Here is a 23,758-nt window from a genome sequence, read left to right as displayed (position 1 = left end):
GACCTTGAAGCGCCAGCGGCAGGCAGGCAGGCAGGCAGGGAGCCCGGTGCGGCCGCCCCTCAGGAGCCCCACCGGGAGCGGAGCTGCCGTCCGGGCGCTGCCGGGGAGTGGTCCCGCTCCCAGCCCCACCGAGGGGGCATCAGTCTGGCCGGGGCAGCCGGGCAGGCTTCGGCCCCGGACGGGCTGCCTGATGGGGAGGTGAGGGGTCCCTCGGGATGAAGTGGGAGAGCTCGGAGGACCAGGAGCGCTTTGCGTGAGCTCCAGCTGTGTTTTTCTAATCCGTGGGCAGCCCCAGCTGGTCTGGGGGGTAAGGTTGACCCTCAGCACTAATGCCAGCACTCAGGGGAAAACCTTAGGTCAGGCAGTGTCTTCGCTGCCATGATCTCCACCAGGCCCAAGGATGCTCAGTTAGCTATCACAGAGCTTACTGCAGCATGTTTCACCCACAGACCTAACCTGCTTGGTTGCAGGGATGAGTGGGAAAGTCTCTTCAGACCCTCCATCTAAACTCACAGTAGCATCCTCAGGGGACACACACACAGAGCTCAGGAAGGGTCCAGACTCATCTAGGTCCAGATATTGCCAGTAGAGCCCAGCTTCCTTGACAGTCTTGAGAAAGCAGGTGTCCCTGCAGGTGCTTCCCCAGATTCAAACTGGGGAAAAGCGTAAGCTGCAGAATTTGCTGGAAATTGCTTCACTTTTTCTGAGCTCTGAGGCTGAGCCTTGCGGTTGGGATGAGTGGTGTGCTCTTGCCCACTCTGTTGCCTGGGATGGGGAAGGAATGGTCCGCAGGCCCGGTGGTCTCGATCAAGAAGACGCATCCGAGGGCAATTGCCAGCCACTGCTTCCTACGTGAATAGGTGTGGCAGACGGGGGTGCTGCTGAAGGAGCTCATCTCAGAAGAGGCCGGGGATGCGTTTCCTCTCGCCTTTCCCCTGTTTCCATGGGAACAGCAGCAAGCAGGAGCAGCCTGCTCTGAATTTCGCTGCCTACCGCTCAGGCACCCCCTGCCCGATCCTCTAGGCAGATTTTGGCTCTCGCGGGTTTCAGACCCATCCTCATGTGATGGATCCCATGCCTCCAAAGAGAGCTCACCAGCGTGCCTGTGTACCATCGCAGAGCAATGCAAGGAGGCACAAGCCCAGAGCTGCCAGGATTTCTGTAGCAGCACTGTATGCTATTGTATGCACACTAATAGACAGTTGCAAATAATTTGCATATATATACGCATTTCTGCTTTTTATAGTGCTAGGGACTCCTGGAGGAAGTGACCTCAACTGGACCAAAAGGCGCCTGTGGGATGATCACGCTCCAAGAACAGCTCTGGTTTTCTCTCAACGACAGGAATGTCACCCAAAAAGAGCAAAGCAGAAGGGTGGAGGGGAAAAAAAGGTGATACGAGTTTATGTCTTTGCATTTAATAGTCCATGGTGGCTTTTTCTCCAGGGAATTTGTCCATTCACTTTTGAATTTGTGTTAACTTTGGACTTGTAGATGCTGCAGGCATTCTGTGGCAAGGAGTTCCACAGCACACCCACAGACTCAAGGAGCAGCTTCCTTCAGTGTGCCCATTTTGGGCTTGTTATCCACTAGGACTAACCCTTGGGAAGCGGGCTGCTGTCTCCCTATGGAGCCACCCACACAGAGCCCTGCAATTTATCTTCCACCGGTAGATTCAGCAGCTACTGGTGAGCCAGATATAGGGTTTTTTGTATCAGGCATCCTGGATGTTGGTCCTGGCAGCGTGTTTTCTGTGTCTTGGAGACAACGCTGCCAAAACATCACCGGCTATGCTATTTTTGAGCTGAGAAGTCACAAAGAAGTCCTGTACCCTGCTCCATCTGAACTGAAGTTGTACAAGTTCTCAGCCATTTTCTGCAGGAAACAGGCACGTGGCAGGTTTCGACCCTTGGATAGGAACCCGAGGGCATGGCTGATAACGTGTTACAAAAAGCACAGGACCCCCTGGGGAATGGGAGAAATAAGGCTATATAATACATAGGCCTTTTGGAAGCTGAAGCAAGATTGCCAACATCTAAGGTTGTGTTCTGTGTCACCATCAGAGGGAGAACCCAGCAGTCCTAATTATAACACACTGCCCTAACTACTCAACCCTTCTTTTCTTGAGGGCAAGAGACAAAAATATCTTTGCTTTAATAGGTGAGAATCCCCCCAGTTATTCGTGTAGGTTTCGGGATGCTCTACTGGAAGATCATGTTGGAGAGCGGGACATTTCTGGTACGGTGGCATTTCTGATGTGACAAAATGGTTGAAAGAAGCAGCTTTTGAGAAGACGTGGCAACTGAAGTAGAGGTGGTGCCCTTACTGGGATATCAATAGGTTTGTTCTCCAGATATCCTGTATCTGCCACCCTGCAGAGACATTCATAACACATGTTCCAAGCAGACATAAAGCACTAGGTCATATTAGCAGTATTCGTTCACCTTCCATAATGCATCACGTCAGAAAAGGTCTCACACTTCTGCCTCTGATAGTTACAGAAAATAGCCTTTTCACTCCTGGTTAAATATGTTTTTAGTTGTTACCCATGCAGTAAGTTTGCATTTAATTTCTGGAAAAATTTTGACAGAGGCTGCATTTTAAACCAGATGACCATAGATACCTATCCTTGTGCTGATAATTGTAGCCTAAATATAAAATTGGATTTTGCCGCATCGTGTATATATATATATAAAACATTGGATTTAGCTTTCTTTTGTCCAACAGGCCAAATGTGATCAAAACTTAGTCTTTTGTTCCAAAGCAATCAATGATTCCTAGCAGTCTTCTGCTTTTTGTCTCTTAAGAAGATGTGCAGCAGAGAATCCCCTCATGTTAGGATGCAAGATTTTCTAAGCTCGGAAACTAATGCCTATTAAATTTAGAAATTTCAAGGATATTTTGTGCTGGCTGCCTGAGCCTTCCAGAATGCGTAGCTCCAATTAAATTACTCCTCATTAATGCCACAAGGGGAGTGTGGGTGAAGGAACGTGCCTCTTGCTCCAGTTAAACAACATCCCTTTGCCATTGCTGGTCGGCAGTGTTGACTGCGCAGATGCATTTACCTCTGCAATCATTGTCCTCAAGGAAATCTATTCCATTAGTTATGTTTTCCTCTGCTACACTCAGACTTCATATCTGCTGGGAGGAGATCCAGGTGTGCCCTTTTTTATTGTGGGAAGGAAACCCGTAGAGGTCACTAATTTGTGACTGGGGAACTAGTTTCTGTTCAGCATCACTAGACAGGGGTCCACATCTCCATGGGCAAGTTGCCAGCGGTCCACAAATGTGCAAAGTCTGAAACCTCGTGAAGTAGGTGGGTTTGTAGCTCATGCTCTGGGGTGTATTTCACAGATGGGAATTGCTGTTGTTGGAAACTCTTTGATCCCTGCTCTGATCCTTCCCCAACAGGCTGCCTGTGTGCTGTTTGCTTATTTTCCATCCAGCCCCATGAGAGTCTATTTCTTCATCAGCACAATTATTTGTGAGGCTCTGCAGAGGTTTCTGGCTCGGGTTAAATTGCTTTCCTCTCTGCAGCACCCCAGCAGGATACCCAGGGCCCTCCCTCACATCCCCCCTAGAAATGAAAAGCGGATTCAGAGCTGCCCAGATGCTGTTTGACAGTCCTCAGGACATCTTGTCCGATATAACTCCGGAGCAGTGGTGACCACCCCAAGTGCCTGGAAACTGAGCCAAATCCTCCCCTGGCAAATGTTTTGTTCTGCCTGAGCTTTTTGGCCCATCACCCCCAGAAAAGTATAAGGCATGGAAACAAATGTCTCAGAGAATTTAGCCTATCCCTACTTACAGTATGAGGAGTCACCTGCCTCAAAGCAGAAAAGAGGTTTCTGTTGCAATTTGCCTTCCATGTGCTGAGCGGTTGGAGCTGAGACATCCTGGTCTGGGGAAGCATCCCCCCTTCACCCACCTCTCCCTACGGACCCAGGCAGGTGGGTGAGATGAGGCCGTTCTGGGAAAGGAGCTAAAAGCCCACTGCACAACTGTCTGCATTACTTAGGGGCGATCACACGGGCCGGGGCTGATGGCGAGGACAATGTCCTGGGGAATGGCTGCCATCCCAACTTCAGTGCACCTGGAGCAGCTGTTACCTGGGCAACACGGACCCATTCATCACTTAATCATGGCACTGGGGCTCCTCCATCCCAGGGGATGGCCACCTGCCCTCTGTGTGCCCTGTGCTCCTGCTCAGCACCTGAATATTTCAAACAGCCTGCTCACCCCCACCTCCCCTCCCCGCCACCCTGAGCCAGCCATCCTGCTCACCCCTCTCTCCTAACCCCTGCCTGGGCTCCTCACTTGCTTACAGTAGTGTGGCTTCACCAGGCCTGTTCCCAAATCACTCTGATGCAAGTGTGGAGAGACACAAGCTCTAATTCAGTCTGGCAGCTGGGAGGTTTAACTCTCCTGAGAGCAGAGCCGAGCTTGCATGAGTAATACCTCTGGCAGCACTGCGCAGCTTGCTAGGGACCAGCAGAGAAGCCACTCGGAGCACTGTTAGGAGGTGAGGACTGGGCTAGCGGGGGGCTGCAGGGCTGCAGTGAGGGGCTGAGGTGAAGCGGGAAGGAACTCAAGCAGAAGCAACTCAAAATCGAAAGTTAACCCAACCTCCTTCCTAACGGCCATCAGGTCCAGTGTGGTGATGCTGACGCCCGGGATGCAGCGTTGGCAGCATCCATCCTGCGCTCCCTGGCAAGGTGAGCTGAGGGGTGGTTGGGGGAGCTGAGGTTTTTGTTCTGCCTTGGATAGTCCCTGCCGGGTAAACTGTGCTTAGAGAGTCATGAATAAATGATAGCCCGGCCACGGAGCACTGCCTTCCACAGCTATTCAGCGGGCAGGGAGGAGCTCTCTTCGTTAAAGCGGTGTGGCCTGACAGAGGTTATCAGAGCCGCCCTCTGGAAGTGAGTTTGTCTCTCCACTAGCTATAAAGGGAGCCCCAGGTGACGAGATTTCTCACCTAGGGCACAGTTTCACCGCCTATTTAAGCATGGTTTTATTATCAGTTCTCCAAGACCATCTGCCATCCCCTCCCCATTCGTAACCACATCTGCCACCTCCTTTGGGAGAGCTCTGAGCACACACAGCTGCATGCACACACACATAAATAAATACATACCGAGGCCTTATCAGCCATGCATTTGCCCAGATGTGAGCAGAGAGCATTGCTGCTGCAGCCACTGAGCTGACAGGAGTTACACAAGGAGGATCTAATTTAGAATGGAATTTTGTTAAAATATCTGGGGGTTTTGTTCATTCCCTTTGTAAGCTTGAGGATTTTTAGCGCATCTTTATATCAATCACATTCTGTTTGTGGAAGTGAATGCTGTGGCTGAGAGCGGGGTGAGTTAGGTGTGATCCCCACTCAAAGAATTAATTGATCCTCCTTGTACGACTTCCTACACATCATACACATGTATACACACAGTGAAGGACAGAAGGAGCTAGAAACTGCCCTGTCCACCACGGGACTCTGGGCGACAGTGAGAATCGTGTGTCCTTCTCAGGGAGAGCATTAGCTGGGCCGCTTGCCGACCACCTCCCACATGTAGACAAACCTGTTCTGCTCCGGGTTGTGTCGCCGTATTGGTGCGATGGATCCCGTAACATGACGGGAGTGCACAGCAGAAGGATGAGAGGCATCCAACACGACTGCAAGGAGGAAACCTCCAACTGGAAATAATCCCTTACTGCAAAAGCAAGCAAGTGCCCGGAGCGGCATCCTTGGAGAGAGTCAAAGTGACCCTGTGATTTCAGCCAGACTTACCACAAGAGGGCAACCAGCGTTTTCTGGGCTCATTACCCCAGAAAATGGGTACCTGAGGAGGACCTGCTTTGCACTGGTCTGTTAGAAATCTCAGCCTCGCTTCTGGGCATTGAATCTTGAAAATTCATGTTCCTGCTTTACTCTGTTAGGCCAGAAAGTGAAGTGACCCAGTTTGGTGCACTACAGAGCTGATTTGCTGTCAGATATATGGAACAGCAGTCGGAGGAGAGAGCCTGTTGTCTTTCCTGCGGCTTTTATCACTCTCCCGGGGCCTCTGCTCCCAGCCAAGAGCCCAGCGCACGTGGCTTCTGGGCTGAGCTCTCTGAGCTGGAGCTGGAGTCCCGGGCGGAGGTCTGGGGTACTGCTCGGGGTGCCCAGAGACATCTCTGGTGTGGAAAATGCAGTGGGAGCTTTCTCAGATGAGGGGCTAGCACCTTTCTGCTGGGCTCAGGACTCCTGCTGCTGGGGACGGGGGAAAGGGCTGCATCCCCAGGAAACGGGGCAGCCCAGTGCTCGTGTGGGACCAAAGCTGTGCGGCGGACTGTCTGCATGGAGAGAATCCAACACCGGTCACATTGCTTAGTGTGAATTACTATGGCAATAACTGCTTTTAATAATTTCAGGTAACCTATGTTGCTTAAACACGGCAGAGGACCACAGCTGGCAATTAAAGTACCATTATTTTTCCTCAGACCAGACACAGACTGGACATAAACTCCCTTCCTCCATCTCTCTCAGCCTCATCTCACTTATCTCACCCAGTTAACAGCTCAAGGAACAGTGGAGAAGACACTGGTGCCAGGCCCGGGCTGCAACTGATATGGGCAGAGGTTGGGTGCAAGAAGTCGGGTGCAGAGAGCTGGGTTTCACTTCGGAAATCAGAGGGCAGTGCTTGGGGACAGGACATTATCAGGGACAGTACCGGGGGTCACAGGTCGCCTGGGGAGTCCTTCCCATGCCTAGGCTCTGCCCCGATGCTCCTGGGAGCGCAGCGGGGTGGGAGAGCCTTTCTGAGCCGAGTTTCTTGCTGGAGGGGTTATTTTGAGTAGCTCTGCGTGGCTTCGAGTGGCGTGTGCTGACACTGACCTCTAGTGGGAATCGGTCCCTGTCTCTTTATTTTTTCCCTGCAATTTTAACCATTTTAAGTGACACATCTTAAAGGGGACTGGAGAGGACCCAGAATTAGAGTTTCAGTTTTAAAATCCTCAAAAGCAAGTCAGAACATCAAGATTGGCCTCATATTATATTTAAATGTTTTTGCTCCCTCCACCACTACCTGCCAATACATTTTTATATATATAATATATATGCACGTGTATGTGTATGTGTATATGCATATGTATATTTATAACTCTCTGTATTTAAAGCTTCTGAAAATAATGTAAGTCCAAAACCCGCATGGCCAGCCAGAAAAGCTCTCTGACAGGAAGACAGCATAAAACGGAGCCCAAACCTTGCTGCATGAGTGACAGAAGGCAAATAATGAGGCAAAGTGGCCAAGTTCATCTTTCAGACTTTCCAGTCAAATTGTCCAAAGGGATAGTAGAAGCACACCCAGCCAGAAGAGAGACCGCAAGGAGATGGTGCCTGAGCTGGGTGTTAGTGGGTGTGGTTGGAAGTTCAGAGCACAGAGTGGCTGGACCTGGGTGCCTGGGTGGCATAGCTGATTTTAATGGGGGGTATCTGGTCTCTGCAGCTGAGCTGCAGCAAATCGCTGCAACACAGCCCTGGGAGAGCACTAGTCAGCTCAAGAAAGTTCAAGGCTCTCCTCAGGGAAGCTGCACAACTACTAGCTCCAGCTAAGTGCACGTCAGCAGCAGAGGAAGGCCACCTCCAGGGGCTGCTCGGCAGCCAGAGGTGTAGATGCCTTAGTGTGGACTGGACTGTAGAGTCCCAAGTGGTGGAGCTCAAGTTGCCTCCCTGCAGAGCTAGTCCAAGGCTCTGTGCTTTGGCTGAACCACTCCTGGACCTGTGCTAGCCCTGGAAGCAAGCTCCACACCTATGCTGCAACTGGAACAGGACATCGCAAGATAATCAAGGGATGACTGTCACTTGCTGCAAAGCCAAGCAGCAACTAGTTCACAGAAAAGTGAAATATTTGTGCATCACCACACAGATTTGCGCTGATTTGACCAAGATGGATTTCTCCCAATACCTGATTTCATCCACACAAATGCCTATAAGAAATCATTCCATGATGGAGCTGCATCTCCAGCAACATCTAGTATGTTACTAGAGAAAATGGCAAAGGCATTTTGGAAGGTATTTGATGGGTAACCTAGTAGCAGTTGGGTACAGAAAGCTGAAAGTGTAGAAATTCTGCATGGGGGTCAGGAACATCAGCTGCAGAGGCACATGGAGCTGGGATGCAGCCACCACCAGGGTGTGAGAGGGAGCGACATGAATACATGGCCCAGATCCCTGCCCTGTGTTGGACAATGCTGGTAAGATGTGGGAGAAGCTCCTTTCTCTTAGCAATTGTAGTCTCACAGCCAGGCAGTGCCAGGGACACAACCGGAGATACTGAAACAGATCCTGAGCGTGGGAGGAAAACTTGTGACTGGAAGTTATTGATGCCAATAGAGACTTCCCCTGCCTGCCTTCAGCTGCCCTCACACCCCAAAACCTTTCTTCCTGCCTGGTCGGAGGCACTTTTCGTGGGTAGCTCGCCTGCAGCAAGGCTGCGGTTAAAGGCCTGGCGGCCAGTGCTGGGGGAGTGACGCAAACCCAAAGCGGCAGCTGCAGCGCGGGAGGGGGAACTCATTGGCGCTTTGCATGTGGTTTGAGTGAACTTGGTCCCGTACCCACCACCAAGCTCTCCCCAGGTGAGCTCCCTTGCAGGTGTGTGGCACAAAGAGATCCTTGGCTGAACTGGAAAGATGGGCACCCTGCAGAGGCAGAGAGGCACGTCAAGCAACGCAAGCAACAAATGAAACTGATTTTAAAGTGTCACCTGCATTCAGAGCTATCTAGCTGTCTCCTGAGGGACAGCCCACTGCTTGGGACACTGGAAAGTAACTAGATGAAGTCTACGCAGATCCATGAGGAACACAACTGGATAATTTTGATGTTGGAAGGAGAGCACTGAAATGCAGGCGGGTCAATCATTCACAGGCAGAGAGCTGGGCCTTCCTTTGAGCTTCTATTTTCAGCTCTGATCTCTGTGTCCTGGCTGGTCTTGTGTGAGCCCCAGCAGCCACTCTGGGCTTTGGGCTTTCTATTTGCAACACAGAAAGGCGGTGGGAAGCGGCTGGACCAAGTGACTTGTACGGCCAACCGTAGTGACCGCCTGGCCTTTCCCTTTGCCTGTACAGGCAGGACAGACAAGAAGGTGTCTCAGTGGGTGAAACGGGTGAAACCATGCACACGGGAAAAGCAAACGTCTCGTTCGCACCTATCTCTGCTACCAGTAAGTGCCATCCACCGTAGCGTTTCCCACAGAGCCTGCGGCTTCAGTCAGCACCTGCGCATGCAACAGCATCCTCACCCACACACCGTTGGTTTGACAAGGTCCCTCTCCCACCCCTGGCAAACCTGCCGGCTATTTAGAGAACCCAGACAAACAGGGCAGGGGAGGAGGCAGGTCCAGGACACACCGGCACGTACTGCCCGGCGTAGGGAAGCGCAGTGTGCCCACCTCCCCTGCGCACCCCAGGCTGCCGGCCCTCGCCCACGCACGCCGTGCCCACGGGTGGGGTTTCTCCCTCCTAGCGCTCCTGCGCCGCCCCCGGACAAAGCGGTCGGGGAGAGGCAGCCCCCCGTTTAGGGGGTGCAGGGGGGGTGCCGGGGCAGCGCGGCGGGACGGCGGCGGGGGGAATCCCGGGCAGGCGGGGCCGGGCGCGGCTGAGTCAGTGCGGGCAGGGGCAGGAGGAGGAGGAGGAGGAGCCGCGGCGCCTTAGCCTCTCCGCTGGCCGCCGCTCGCTGGCTTTCCGGCCATGAGCCCCCCGGCGCCGGGGCCGGGGTCGGGGTCGGGGCCGGGGCCGGGGCCGGGGCGGGCGGGCGGCGGGCGCTGAGCGATGTCGCGGGCGGCGGGCGGTGAGTGCCGCACGGAGGCGGCGGGCTGGGAGGGCGAGGACGGGCAGTGCGACTCGGGGATCGAGTCGCTGCGCTCGCTGCCGGGCGGGAGGGAGACCCCCGCCGCCGCCGAGATCCCCCCCGCCACCGCCGAGACCCTCGCCGAGACCACCGCCGTCGAGGAGCGGCTCGACTCCAGCTACGGCTCCGGCGCCCTTCCCGAGCCTCTGCCCGGGCTGCCGGCCGCCTGCCGCGCCGAGGAGCCGCCGCCGCCGCCCGAGGGGCTCAGCCGGCAGCAGCTGGAGGCTCTCACCTACCTTTCGGAGGACGGAGACACGTGAGTGACCGCGGCCCCTGCCCTCGCACCTTCCCCGGGGGCGGCTTGAGAGCGCCGGGCCCCCCCAGCCCCGGGCTTGGCCCCTCGCAGCTGGCCGGCGGCACGGAGCCGGAGCCTAGAGATAAGCAGGGCTTTATCTGCAGTGGTCCCCAGCCCTCTCCCGAGGAGCACCCATTCAGCCGGGCTGTGAAGGACTCCTCGATCCCCCATCCTGAGAGCCTCCCGCCTTGGGCTGCGCACGGATGCTTGGCACCCTGGCGTGGGTTTGGGTGGGTGACCAGTGGGGCATCTGAGGCAGGTCCAACAGAGTGAGAGGCACCCCAGGCATTGTGGCACAGAACAGACCCACCATAGAAAGCCAACTTCCACTTGCTATGGGGCTGCTAGCAACTAGAAGGTGGTGTGGGAGCAAATCAAGCCCCCCCGCTGTGTCTTCCCCAGAGAATGCAACATTTCCTCTGCAATGGGGAAAGCTTGGCTGCGTAAGATGGCAAGACCCGAAACGAGACTGGCTATGCAGGGCAAGACCTTGAGATGGCTGTGTTAGGGCCATAGATGCTGCTCAACCGAGCAACCCAAGAACTATTTGTTCTCAGGTGGAAATCGCCTTGCTTTGCCAATCCGCCTGCACAGCCGCAGCTTTCAGCACAGTTGTGACGCATGCCCTGCTATGGGGCTGCCCTCTTGAGCCTCTGTGACGGAGACAAGTGTTTCTCTTAATGAGGGGGGGCTTCCCACATCCGTAATGCCCTCTCAAGGGCAGAGGCATCACGCTGGAGGTATTTGGTTTGGCTTCTGGTAACTGCCTTCAGCTAATCACAGCTCTTTCCTGTCGTACATTCCCTCAACGGAAGATTTTCATCATGAGCCCACACACAGAGCATGAGCGAAGCGTGCTCACAGCTGAGAAGGGCAAAGCTTTGCCCCAAACTCAGGCTGAGTTTAATACTGAGTAACGGTGGAAGAGGAAGAGAAACTAAGAGGCACTGACACGAGCAAGCAAATGTCTTCAGTGGTGGGAGCAGCAAGGAGGCTCTGGCCTTGCCTGGCAGAGCACATCTGGTTCTGAGGCTGAAGATGAGCTGGGAGCCAGCCCGAGTGTTTACTTCCCAGTTAGGAAGGAGCCTATGCATCTGCTAATTAGTTCGTAAATGCTCACTGTGGGATCTGCTCTGAGGATTGGCTGGAAATCTAGCGGCAAGAGAGGTTAGACTAAACCCAGCCTCCCACGCTCCCCGGCTGGGCGCCTGGATAGTGCTTTCTAGTCCTGTCCTATCTACAGGCTGGCTCTGGGGCTCCTCGGCATGGAGGAGCTTCGCCACCTTTCCCAGCTGTAACGCTAGAGCCAAGGTGCCCACAGAGAGACAGGGGTCTTTTCAGCAGAGCTGTGAAAGCAATGCCTCAGAAAAGCCCCCCAGGCTAGTCCATCACGGTGTGCCCAGGGCTCCCCATGTGCTTTTCTTTAGTGAGTCTGGTAGATGCAGCTGTTTAGAGATGCTTTTGCTGCTTGGGGCTGTCTTGTAAGGTGGCTGAGCCCTTCGCTTGTCAGACTTGCTTGACCAGAACTTAATGCAAGCATCTCATTAACTAGGGAAACATTAATCGGTGGTGCCTTGGTTACTGTAGGCAGGAAAGCGCTCCAAACAGTTGCAGTTGCTCTTCTGTTTTCTCTCACTCACAGTGCAGTGCAGAACAGGAAATCTGTAAAGAGCGAGGGAGGGAGCGAAAAGTCTGCTGGTGCTTGCAGCTCATGCAGCTCCGGGCTGGCCATGTCCGTGCAGGAGCCAGCTTTCCCGGGCTCTGCTCCCAGCGCTGGGAAAAAAACCTATTCTTGTGGTTAGAGCGGCAAGGCTGTGGATTTCTGCCTCTGCTATTCCTGTCTCTCCTCCTGACCTTGTGGGAGAGGTAGGCGGCATTTATATTTAGAAATGCTGAACATCCACTACTCGGTTGATGCAAATGGGAACTGCAAGTGCCCAGCGACTCATTGAATTGCCACCGGTTTTGTATGCAAAAACAAGTCAGGGCTGATAGTAATGCTAAAGTCTATGGAGCAATTGCTCATCCAGTGACAGAAGGTCCCCAGAGAAAAGGGATCAGATGGCCACAGGCTGCATTCCTTTCATCCAGCCAGACAAACCCATTGACTTCTTTTCATCTCCGTCAGCGGCACGTTTCTTTCTGTGCCTTGCTTGAATGTCTGCCACAAAACAGCTCCAGGCCGAGAATGAAAATCATACTACCGTTATATTTCAGAAGACTTGGGCAACAACACTTTCCTGTAATTGTAATTCTGAAAATACAAAAAGTGGAGGGGTTTTGGCCAAGCAGTTCCTGTTTCCCCAGATGCCCTGTCTGGTACCGAGCGGAGAGGAGCACTGGGCTCAGACAAAGGGAGCTGGCAAAAGTCTCGGCTGTCCTTCTGGCAGAAGTCTTGGCTGTCCGTAGCTCCCCTGGGCTCGCCCACCCGTGCCACCTCAAGGTGTGCCTGCGAGGGGGCTGTGTTTGTCAGCCTGCCGCTTGTGGGGGAAGCGTACGAGGTGGAGGCAGAGGCAAGGAGCATGTGCTTGGACAATCGGAGTATCAGCGGGATCTTCCTTGGATACCTTCCTGCCCACCTCCGTGGGAGAGGAACGTTAAATCAGGCAGGGTGAAGCAATGGAGCTAAAACTGGCTCTTCCCATGCTCAAAATTAGAAGGGGTCCCACTTTTAGAGGAAGGAAATTGGCCAACAAGGGAGATGTGCGTGTGATGGCCACGGAAATGTGTGGGTGCCGTCTTCCAAGAATCATTTGCCCTAGCATCAGCCCTCCCCACGCCTCCCCAGTGCCACTGGCGGTCCCTCTGCCTTGGGGAAGTCGGAGCTGCAGTAATCGGGCACCGACACATCAGTCCCCGAGAGAGAGCGGCAGAGCTGGTATGGCAGCAGAGGTCAAGGATGAGGAATGGGGTGACAGGCAGAAGGTGGTGGGTGCACTTAGGGCAGTGATATGTATCCTACTTATTCTGCGGCCCGGTAGAGAACAAGCCCTGTGCGCTCAAGCTCAAGCAGTCTCCTCCAAGCATCCATCTTTTCCTTGTGAGCCAAGCAGTCTCCTCTTCCGTGTAAACCAGCTCCTTTTCTGCTGAATTGAGTCCCGATGGGACTGCTCTGTGTGGAAGTGAAGAGAGGGGCTTTCCAGCTGCAGGCATGGCTAGCTCTGAGCAGGCTGCAGGCAGCATCATCGCTGTGGCTCAGCCTCTGGACAAGCTCAACCTTTGTCAGGATTCACCGAGGAAACCCCCTCCTTCCCAGCCTCGCCAGGCAGATGCATGAGTCCAGTGGCCTGGGAAAGGGGTGGGTGTGGGACCAGCTCCTTTGAGGTGGGATGGGGCGTGATGGGATCGGCTGTTGCGTTCCAGCACAAGGGAAAACCTCCCCATTTGCTTGGGCTTATGGCAACCTCTGCCAACTCTGGAGAGGCGGAGTTGATTCATCAGTGTGGGAAATTAGGCTGAGCTTCCTCTCTCTAGGACTATATATTCTGTCTTAAACTTAAAAACGTGTTTCCCTTTCTGCCCATGCTGGTCCTTGGGCCACACAGCGGTTTATGCCGTCGGTACCTGACGCCACGGTGATGGGCACCTTGGGCAGCTGGATAGAGCACGTGCAGTCTTGCTCTGGGCCCTCCGGCTGTGCCGTGCTGCGAGAGGCTGGGGGCTGCACCCCCGCAGGAGGGTGGCTGTCTTCTGCACAGGGCTCCGTATGCAAAGCAGCGTGGCTCCTCTGCGGGGGTGAAGGTCGGGGGTCCCCAGCTCAATCACGGGAGAGAGATCTCGGCCTCCTTCAGATGGAAAATGGGACCGAGCAGTTTTGGTTGGGTGCGTGTTTCAGGGAGGGAGGGGACCGGAGGAAGCCTGACTTCCTCCTTCCACCAGAGACAAGTGCTGCCTCGTCTGCTGATAAGAAATCACGTGCCAGTGACTTGTGGGCTGAGATGCCTTAACGAGGACTCGGGGACCGTTAATTGAGTAAAATTGGGGCCCCGTGGGAGCTGATGTTCTGAGCTCTCCTCCACGTGATGGTAGCACAGGGACCTTCCCTGCTGAGCCCTTGCCTGCGTAGGTAGGCATTGAGTGCGAAGGCTCATCTAGCGGGGCCAAGAGCCACTTCTAACCATTCACCAGCACGTGCCAGTCGTAACCCTCCCAACTCGTGTAGCCCTGTGCTAGAGATCTTCCCCATGCAGGGGAATAGAGGTTGTCCCCATTCTGGCTGCTTGCTCGACGCTTTTCCTGCTGAGCCCCCGTACCCCTGGATCCCAGCGCGTGTGCCTGGGGGAACACTCGGCGTGTGACAGCAAAGGGAAACCACTGTGAAAGAAGAAAAAAGAAGCAGAGGACTGGAGAGACACAGTTTTAGGAGAAGGATTAAAGAAGTCCGATGCAGAGAGCACATCTGGTTGCTGGTCAGGCTGGGAGTTCCCCTGCTCGGCTGGGGTGGGCTGTGGCTGACTGCCCAGCAGCGAGATGGCCATAGTTAACGGCAAGCAGAGATGCTCTTGGTTTTTCCAGAGAGGCTTTGGAAAGCTCCTTGCCTGATTGCCAGGGAAGTTCGAGTCCATCCCGGGTTGCTCCCTAGCACACTGCTGTTGTGGGGCAGAGAAGAAAATGAGTCCTAACGTGGGGAGGGAGGGAGAAGGGAACCTGCTGTGTCCAGCTCCCCGTGCCTGTACTCTTAGCTCTTCCTCTGTGCGTGCTCAGGAGTTTGGTAAGCAGGGGAGGGCTTGGTGCCCCTCCAAGCGAGGGCAGGCAGCTCTGCACAGGCTCCTTTAGGATGCCCCAGAAGTTGCTGGCTGCCACAGGGGTCACACACGTGCAGCCTTGGCGTAAGGTGGGTAAGTCCTGGCAGCCCTCTGAGATCGTGCAGGCAAGAAGAGATTTTTTTTCTCTGTTTGGATGACTTCAGCCTGGCCTGGAGGAAGTTTCTTCAGACTTTCCGCTTGCATAGGTTTGCCTTGGAGCTGGGGAGAGGCACAGGAAACTTCAGCACAGAGGAGGGGAATGAATGGCTGGAAATTTCCATGTCCTGGGATGCAGAAGCCTGATGCCTGGTTCCAACAGATCAGTCGAGGTGGGGAGGGCTTCAGGTCCTTGCACTCTGCAGGCAGGCTTGGCCGCTGCTGGGAAAGGGTTGAGCTCAGCCAAATTAACAAAGTAAGTTTTGATTTTTGTTGGTTTGGGTTTTTTTAATATGATGTGGATAAAAGAGGAGTCAGACATGACTGTGTAGGAAGAGAGGCTGTGGGGTCTGAGCTGTGAGAGTGGTTACTGGGAGCCTCTCAGTGAGCTGCGTGGGATGCTCTCTGCATCCCAGAGATGGGAAGCCCCTCTGACTGGGGCAGATGCAGGGCTGAAGATGGGCCCTGAGACATCCTAGACCCAAGGCTGGTGCCTCATTAAAAGAAAATCCTGAGGCAGCGAGGATATGTGCATGGGGCTGTAAATGATTGTTAGGGTGTGTTGTACTGGCTCTGGCAAAGTCCAGGCACTGTCCTCTTGCAAGAGGCTGTTCTGACCTGAAGATATCTGTGTATCTCTCTCCGTATTTCAGTACAGAAACTGTAGAATGTATTTTCCTCCTGATGAGCAAGAATGGGAATTTGCTGCATTTGAAATGGAGTTGCCACGGCCAATGGACCTTTCAGGATGTTTGCTGCTTTTATTGCAATCATTAATCTCGCTTCTTTTGGCCCATGTGTCTGAAACCAGCTCCATCCACCTGGGACGGGCTGACCTGCTTTCTGGCTTGGCTCATCCCTGTGGTGATGGTAGTGCAGGACAGACCCCCCCTTTTGCAGGGGGCAGTGCGTGTGTATCTGATATTTAGTGTTTCTGCAATCTAGGACCCACCACCTGCTCAGAAATGGAGCAAAATGCTCAAACGTGTGGGTGCAGAATCTAGAGGATGTAAGGCCAGGGGTGCAGTATGTGGGTGAACGGGGGCACGTTCATCTCCCCACCTCCTCCTCCTTCTCCCCCACCTCACTGAAAAACGAGGCACCCACAGCCCTTTCGCAATGCCTCCTCTGCCAGACAGCCTCCAGCACCCCCCATCCGCCAGCACCCGGACCAGACCCTCTGCAGAGCACCACAGGAAAGGTGGAGTCTGTCTCCCCTGCTCGCCCACCGCTTCCCACCCCTCCCTTTGGCCCCGGGAGCAGCAGGCTGGGAAGCAGCTGCTGCTCAGGCTGGAGATCAGGGGGGCTGAACCCAATGGCTGAGGGGGCTTTGCCCAGGGAAGGGGAGAAGAAACTTGCAGAACAGGAGGCCCAGGGCGGGGAGCAGAGGACATGGGGATAAGCCTACGGCCGGCTGGGATCTGCTGCTCCCCTGCAGCTGCCAGAGGGCAGCTGGCACAGTTTTATGGAGCTGGGCAGCATCGCATCGGTATGCAGGGAGGAAGGGAGCCAGGCTGGGCTGGCGGAGGGCTTTAGGGCAGGACGGAGCTGTGCTTGCTGAGCCTGCTGGCAGCCTTGCTCATGCTGATGGCTGAGGAAGCGGTTAGCAGTGCAGGTTACAGGGCTGGAACAGGACAGCAGGGTAAGCGTGGAATTCCCCTGCTGTTTTCCTCCTCCCTCGCTCTCCTCTCTATTGCTGCTGGGGCCATTTCCTCCCCTGAACAAGTTTCTCTTGTGCGAATTGTTTGCATGATTTCCTACTGCTCTGCTCAGCCAAAATAAGGAGCCAGGAGCGAACTGTTCCCGCTACAGACAGAGACTTTATCTAGAGAGGGAGAAAAATTTGTCAAAGCAAATTCTACTGAATGCTGGATCCCTTGTCCTAGGTGCTTCTGGGGTGAGATGGTGAAGGGAGAGGCTGCTTTGAGGACAAGGTGTCTTGCTCCACAGATGGGGGGATCTGCATGGTCAGCCCCTTTTCTAGAGGGAGGGAAGAGGATAGCTGGAGAACTGCTGGGACTTCATCAGTTCTGCCTGTGTGTCAGAGCTGGGTGTCACCCTTACCCTTACTGCTCGCCTCCAGTTGCAGGCATCCTCAGACATGGACACTTTTCCTACGAGGCGCTTGAGGTCACTCAGAAGCCTGGGAGATGGACAGCACTGTGGAAATGGGTGTTCTTCCGTGCCTAAACTAGGACCACCTTGGGCATGGCAGTGCTGCGTGTTCAGACCCAGGGACATCCCCGGGGATAGCCCTGACCCCTCTGCTCCAGGTTCATTATCTCTCTGGTGATAGGTAGATCACCTTGTGCCAGGGGTGCCCTGTGCCTGTGGGACCTTTGCGTTTCAGAGGCTAAGGAGTCCCCTTATGCCAGGATGGGGCCGGTGAGCAAGTGGAGAAGCTGAGAATGAGCCCAGCAGTCTGTCCTACTAGGTTGGCCACAGTTTCCCCTGCCCACAGCTCCTCCATCCCCTGCCCTTTCCAAAACTCCCTGTTGCCCTTTCCAAAAGTCTCCACTGAGCACCCACCCCCATGGCTGCAGGCAGGAGTGCTGCAGGCAGGGACACGGGGAGGGAGAGAGCAGGGAAGCGGGGGAAGGCAGAGGAGAGGCGTGCAGGCAGCTGAGGGAAGGGCAAGGGTCCGAGTGTGGCGAGGTGCAGGGCTTGTTCTGGCAGAGGCACAGGGCTGTGGCTGGGTGAAGAGGGGTGCCTGGCAGCAAGCGGGTATCTCTCCGTTGCGGCACCCTGGCTCTGGGGCTCAGCCGTGAGCGCTGCGTGCCAGCATGCAGCAGCCCAACAGCAGCTGGACCACACGGCTGCCATGGCAGAGAGAGAGGTGTGCTTGTAGCCTTGGCCAGAAGAAAGTGGAGATTGGCACGATGCCTGCGCCTCAAAGTCTCCTGGGCGTAGGAGGTTTCCCAGGTTAGCAGGAGACAATCCCAATTCCTGGCTGGCATCACTGCCCGTGGCACAGAGTGCCTCGGTGCACACGCGCTCTCGGTGGGCTCATCCTAGCCCGGTGGCCTCACTGCGATTCCCCCGAGTAGCTCACGGCTCTCGCAACCTTTTCAGGAAGTTGAGGGCTGGCAATGAGGAAAGGGGGGGAACAAATGCAGAAATGAAAGCGCAGGAGGAGGCTGTGCCCGGGTGGAGAAGGAAGAGGGACGGGGGGAAGCAATCCTTCAAAGCAGGCATGTCCCAGCTTCAAGGTGAAAGCCTGAGTTCTGGCCAGGTAGGGATGGTCACCCCCATCGCTTCCGCGGCATAGATGCCCAAACTTGCTTGGCATCAGCTGAGCTCCGAGTGGCTCCACCGCCTCGTTGAGCTGCAAAGCCCCCCAAGCCAGGAAGAGCGAAGTGCTGACGGCGGCGAAGGGCTCCCCGGGGTTTCCACCTCCCCTGGGTGACTGCCCCACTTGTCCCCACGTGACAGCACGGAATGGCGTGGGTCGTGGCAGAGGGGCCAGGGGGATTCCTGGGGGCGCGGGGGCTGGCTGCGGTGGGGCGCGACCCTGGGCGCTGCTCTCTCCCCTGGGAACCCAGCATGGCTCTGGAAAGTGAAAGCAGCAGAGGTTTAAAGTTCAAGCCGAATTGCCTGGAAAGTCCCCTGTGTGAGCAGTCTTATCTCTGCCGTACCTGAAAAAGCAGATCCCACGGCCTCCTCCCGCACGTGGTGCCTGGGAGTGGGTTTGGAGAAACAGGGACTGTCCCTGCAAGTGGGCAAAGGACACCTCGGTGCAGGTGCTGCCGCGGGAACTGGGGGCCTGATGCAAAACCCAGCAGGGAATCTCCCTGCCTGGATCATACCTGGGCTGGGGCCAGTGAGAACCCGCCGAGGGGAGGGGTATTCTTGCAGCTGGTCCCCCAGCTCTGCCCCTCGCTCCTGCCCCCAGCTAGCCTGGCCTGGGCCCCTTGTCTGTGTGCCTGCCCCGTGGTCCACTGAGGGCAGCTGGACCCTGCCCATGGGGCCGCTCGGCCCCGGCTCACAGCCCCCTCCCCTGCCCCGGGGAGCGCTGGCGGCGAGGAGGCACCCCATGGTGGTGCGGAGGCAAATGTGGGTGGCCTCTCCTTCCAGCGGGGAATTCCCTGCCACGGTGTGATCCGGGGCTTCCCCGGGGATGCAGCCTCTCCTGTCAGCCTCTCCCCTGGCAGCAGGGCGAAGAGGAACCGGCCTTCTTTTGACATCAAAAATGGGGCTCAGCTGAGGGTGCCTGGGGTCCCAGGTGCTGGCTTGACCCTCAGGCAGCGCTTGGCAGGAGGTGCATAAAGGACATTTTGGGGACTGGCCTCTGGGCTCCTCAGTGCACCCATGTCCCCCCTGCAGCTGGCAAGAAGTCAGCCCTGGCCCTCCTTCTTTGCTGCAACGCTTCAGGGCCAGGTCTTGCCTTCCCGCCTGGAGAGGGATGCTGTCCATCCCCCACGTTGCAGGTGGCATCCCGAAGCTGGGCTGTCCAGCAAGCGGGTTGTCTTTCCGGGGCTGGCACAGCTCTCACCTTCCATCTCTCATCCCTGCTCGCCTCCACCAAGCAGTGTGGGTGGCAAGAGCCCGCTTAGAGCCCGGCCTTTGGTTCGAAGCTGATCCCTGCCAGAGATAAAAGCCTCCCAGGGGCCCCAGTTGAGGTAGCAGGAGGCTCAGCTCATGCATGCAGAACGGGAGCTGCTGCCCGCTCCTCACTGCTGCCTGCTCCTCGCTACTGCCCACCATGGCTGGGGCTGGCCCGGGGGGCTGCCCTGTGATGGGGGGCCGGTCCCTCTGCGCAGGGGGGCCTGGGAGCGCAGCAGTTCGGCAGAGGCTACTGGAAATTCCCTCTCGGCTCTGCCTCTGTCGCACTCTCACTTCTGTTCTGACTGTGCCAGGGGCCAGCATCAGACCCGGCTGGAAATAAAACCTCTCCTTGGGCTGGGGGACTCTGGGCTGCCCAGCCACCCCATGGCCGTGGGGGCCATGGTCCTCAGGATGTGGGCTCCCTGCTGGCCACCGAGCTCCAATGGCCGCACCTCCGGTGTCCCTCTGCGCCATTGGGCTGTGTGCCAGCCCTGCCGCAGCAGTGCCGAAAGGGAAGGATGTGGAGGAGAGAAGAGGAAATCGGTGTGGGCCAGCAGATCGGCTGGCACGGTGACTGTGCCGCGCAGGTGATCTTGGACCAGCGCTGGGCTCCTGCCCGGCTTTGGCTGCCTGCCTTCGCGGAGAGGAAAGCAGAAGTGCGGTGTGCAGCCGGCAGCGGGGAACTGGAATTCCCCGGGCAGCTGCCAGAGCCCAGACCTCCCTCTGCAGCCGCCAAACCCAGCCCTTGGGCTTTGCGAAACACATCCCAGGCTCTTCGGATCTGCCCCAGTTGGAGGCCTGGCTTTGGGCAGTGCTGGGTCCAAGCCCCGCGCATGCTGTGAGGTCCAAGGGAGGACCCTGCGGTGCTTTGCGGGGACAGGAGGGTCCGTTCCCTGTGGGGATCAGAGTGAAGGACTGCCCTGGCGAGCCTCGGGCCATGTTCCTGCCTTGCCCTGCTGCTGAGCTTCTCCAGGGAGAGGGCAGGATGGAGGAACTCCGAGCTGGTGGGAAGGGAAGGGGACTGGGGGAGGCGGGGAGGTTATTCCTCCATGCAGCAGTGGAGGATCTCTGCTCCTGAGCATGGCACTTGGGACTCATTTTTCTTTTTTTTTTCCTCCCTCATTCCCTTTATACCCTCTGTAGGTTGGTTCACTTGGCCATTATCCACTGCGTCCCAGCTGTGGCACTCTGCTGCATTGCTCAGCTGCCCAGGGAGGTGCTGGAGATCCAAAATGATCTTTTCCAGGTATGCGGATGTGATAGGCAGAAGATGGGAGGAAGGCAGGTGCCGCAGGCTGCTCCCTGGATAGATGCCCAATCCATCTGTCCTTTCTCCAGGACCCCCCACCCGCTTCCTCCAGAGCATGTGAAGGTCCCATCTGAGCAGCCCCTTTTCAGGGAGGGAAGAAGGGCGTGGGAGATACCCTGAGAGGTGTGACAGCTCCCAGCACCGCAGGGTGGAGGGGTGCTTTATGAGGCCGCAGGACGTTGCAGACAGCCCCGGAGGGTGGAGCAGGCACGACTTGAATGTGGCAGGGTAGATAACCTGGGAGAGTGAGTTCTGCTCCCACGGGTGATCCTTGAGCTGAGGTGTGGGGGGGCAGCAAGCCGTTTGCACCCCCCAGTGTGAGCCACACATAAACCCAGGACAGGGACGGGCTCCTGCGCGGCAGCCTGCCCGTGCCACCAGGCTGGCTCCTGTAGGCTGGCGTGGCTCATCACGCTCCGTGTCCTGCGGGGCATCCCCCCCTTTCCTCATTCCTGTCCCCACCTCCTCTCTAGACCCCGCTCCACCTCGCCGTGTACCTGGAGCAGCCCAGCGTGATCCAGGCGCTGATCCACAAGGGAGTCAACCCCGGGCTGCAGGACCGCAACGGAAACACCCCGCTGCACCTGGCCTGCGAGCAGCAGCGCCTGCGGTGCGCCCAGCAGCTGCTGCGGGGCACAGCCCCGACGGAGGGCACGGCCCAGCCCCATGGGCACCACCAGGACCTGCAGCTCCAGAACTGGCAAGGTGAGACCTGGGGGAAGCCCGGTGCGGAGCCAGTGGCTGGGTTGGGGCAGAGACCGTGCGTTGTGTATGGAGGGATCCGGGAGCTCAGCAGAGCGTGCCTCGGCGTGGTCCGGGCTGACTGTGGCTCTCTCTCCTACCTCCCCATCCCAGGCTTGGCCTGTCTGCACATCAGCACCTTGAAGGGGAACATCCCGATGATGTCTCTGCTGCTGGAGAGCGGCGCCAACATCGATGTTCGGGTAAGGCTGGGCATGGTGTGATGTTTGGATAAGACTGGTCATGGTGCGATGTTTGGGTGAGGCTGGGCACAGAGCGTGGCTCCCTTGGGCGCTCCCTCCAGCCTCGGGGCAGGCATTGCCGTGGGGCTTGGAGACACTGAATTTTGAGGGAGCAGAGGGCAAAGGTCCTTGAGGGGCTTCTGGGTGCCATGACAGCAATCGGGGTGAGGACTGCCCCCTCTGCACCCTGTCAAGGGGGTGCAGGTGGGTGCTGCGGGGCCCATCTGAGGGGACCCCGCACCCATGCCCTTGTGGTCTGCGGGTTGCAGGAGGGCACGAGCGGGAAGACCCCATTGCACCTGGCTGTGGAGTGCCACAACCGCAGGGCTGTCCAGTTCCTGCTGCACAATGGGGCGTACGTGGACGCCCAGATGTACAACGGGTGCACCCCGCTCCACCTGGCCGTGGGCCGCAAGGATGCTGCCATCGCCGCCATCCTCTCACACTCCGGGGCTGACACCCTGCTGAGGAACATGGAGAATGAGACAGCCCAGGACCTGGCTGATGGCAACGATGACGTGAGTCTGTGCGGGGGGGAGGCCTGTGGCTCTGCAAGCGTGTTGGGGGGTGCAGGAGTCGGACAATTTGGGGGGAGCGCCTAGGAGGAGTTTCTAGCCGTGGCCGTCCTCCCCTATAGGGTGCAGGCGTTGGCTCTGGGGGTGCGTGGGGTGACCGCCTGTTACCTCGAGCCCTCGGGAAAGCCCAGCCAGGGTTTCTTGGCACTTCCCCGGGGAGGTGGGAGGCTGGGGGGGCAGTTCTGGGCAGAGATACGACCCTGGATCCTTACACCTCTGCACCCTTGGCCTTTGCAGCTCCTTGCCTTGCTGCCCTTCGATGACCTGAAGATCTCGGGGAAGCCTGTTGTGTGCTCTGAATGAGTGGCTGGACTCCTTTGGCCTGTCAGGCTGCCTCCTCGCTCTGCGCTGTTGCCCTGCTGCCCACTGGGACCTTGCCTGTCTGCAGTTCAGTCAGAGCAGAGCCACTTTGGGAGACGTTATCCCCCCCTCTTCCCCCATTGGAAGTTTTGTTGGCCTCAGGCTGCCTTCGTGGAGGGAAGAAGGTGGCACTATGAACACTACACAGGTGTATTTGTGCCTTGCAGCAGGACTGAATTTCCTCTCCCTGCCATGGGTCTGACTTGTGGGCGTCTCCAGCTTACCCAGGGAAGGAGCAGGAGAGGACTCATTTTCACATTGTACAGTGCATGGAACATCCTCTGGCACCCCCAAATGCCATCAGAGTAAGCGTGGGGTAAGGAGAGTTAACATGCACTCTTAATAAATGTTTGTTCTTGCTGCGGGCACCGCAGGTCTCATGTGATCTAACCCACCCTGCTCCCCCGCAGCATCAGGAGGTTGAGCATTACCCCGGGCGCCCGGGCATGTGAAGGCTGCAGGGGCTTCCCCAGCCTGCCCGCTCCCTCGGGTCCTGCTCCCTCCCTCGCACGGCAGAAGGTGAGTGGAGGCTGAGGGGGTTCCCCGCTTGCAGAGCCTTTCCAGTGCTCAAGGCCGAGGCTGGGGGATCCCAGCCTGGTGCTCCTTTCTGGTGCCATCCTGTGGAATGTTTGGCATTCGGGCTGAAGACAGAGCATAGGAGGTGCCGGAAGATCAGGTCGGGGATCCCTGCTTCTGCTATTGTGCCTGACATCTCGCAGCCTTACTGTGCCGTGGTTTCCTCTTCTAGATAGAAAGATCCTGCCCCATCTCCTGGTTTGGAAGGATGTTAAAAAACATAGGGCACGGGTCTTCCTTGGGTTTTAGATTCCCCCAGGCTGAAAGCGGAGGAGAAGGCAGGGTTATCTCCACGTCCCTTCTGTTGTTCAGCTCACCACCCTTCCCTGCCCCCTCT

General features: G+C 56.6%; 1 protein-coding gene across 1 annotated transcript; it reads left to right on the top strand.

The window, feature by feature from the left end:
• The first annotated feature begins 9,783 nt into the window (after window positions 1–9,783).
• Window positions 9,784–23,213, top strand: NFKBIE (NFKB inhibitor epsilon). Its single transcript, XM_075146774.1, has 6 exons — window positions 9,784–10,133; window positions 20,762–20,864; window positions 21,401–21,632; window positions 21,783–21,871; window positions 22,180–22,428; window positions 22,723–23,213. The coding sequence occupies exons 1-6, from the start codon at window positions 9,799–9,801 to the stop codon at window positions 22,786–22,788; spliced, it is 1,074 nt and encodes a 357-aa protein (XP_075002875.1). The 5' UTR covers window positions 9,784–9,798; the 3' UTR covers window positions 22,789–23,213.
• Window positions 23,214–23,758: the final 545 nt, after the last annotated feature.

The sequence above is a fragment of the Calonectris borealis genome, chromosome 3 (assembly GCF_964195595.1).
Source record: "Calonectris borealis chromosome 3, bCalBor7.hap1.2, whole genome shotgun sequence".
Classification (NCBI taxonomy): Eukaryota; Metazoa; Chordata; class Aves; order Procellariiformes; family Procellariidae; genus Calonectris; species Calonectris borealis.
This window is presented reverse-complemented; position numbering and strand designations above follow the sequence as displayed.

What these genes read in the sequence shown, in the direction of transcription:
- NFKBIE (XM_075146774.1), top strand. Translation starts at nt 9,799, where the DNA reads ATGTCGCGGGCGGCGGGCGGTGAGTGCCGCACGGAGGCGGCGGGCTGG. An exon ending in TCCAAAATGATCTTTTCCAG is followed by an intron (nt 20,865 to 21,400) that starts GTATGCGGATGT and finishes CCTCCTCTCTAG; the next exon opens with ACCCCGCTCCACCTCGCCGT. An exon ending in TGGCTGATGGCAACGATGAC is followed by an intron (nt 22,429 to 22,722) that starts GTGAGTCTGTGC and finishes TGGCCTTTGCAG; the next exon opens with CTCCTTGCCTTGCTGCCCTT.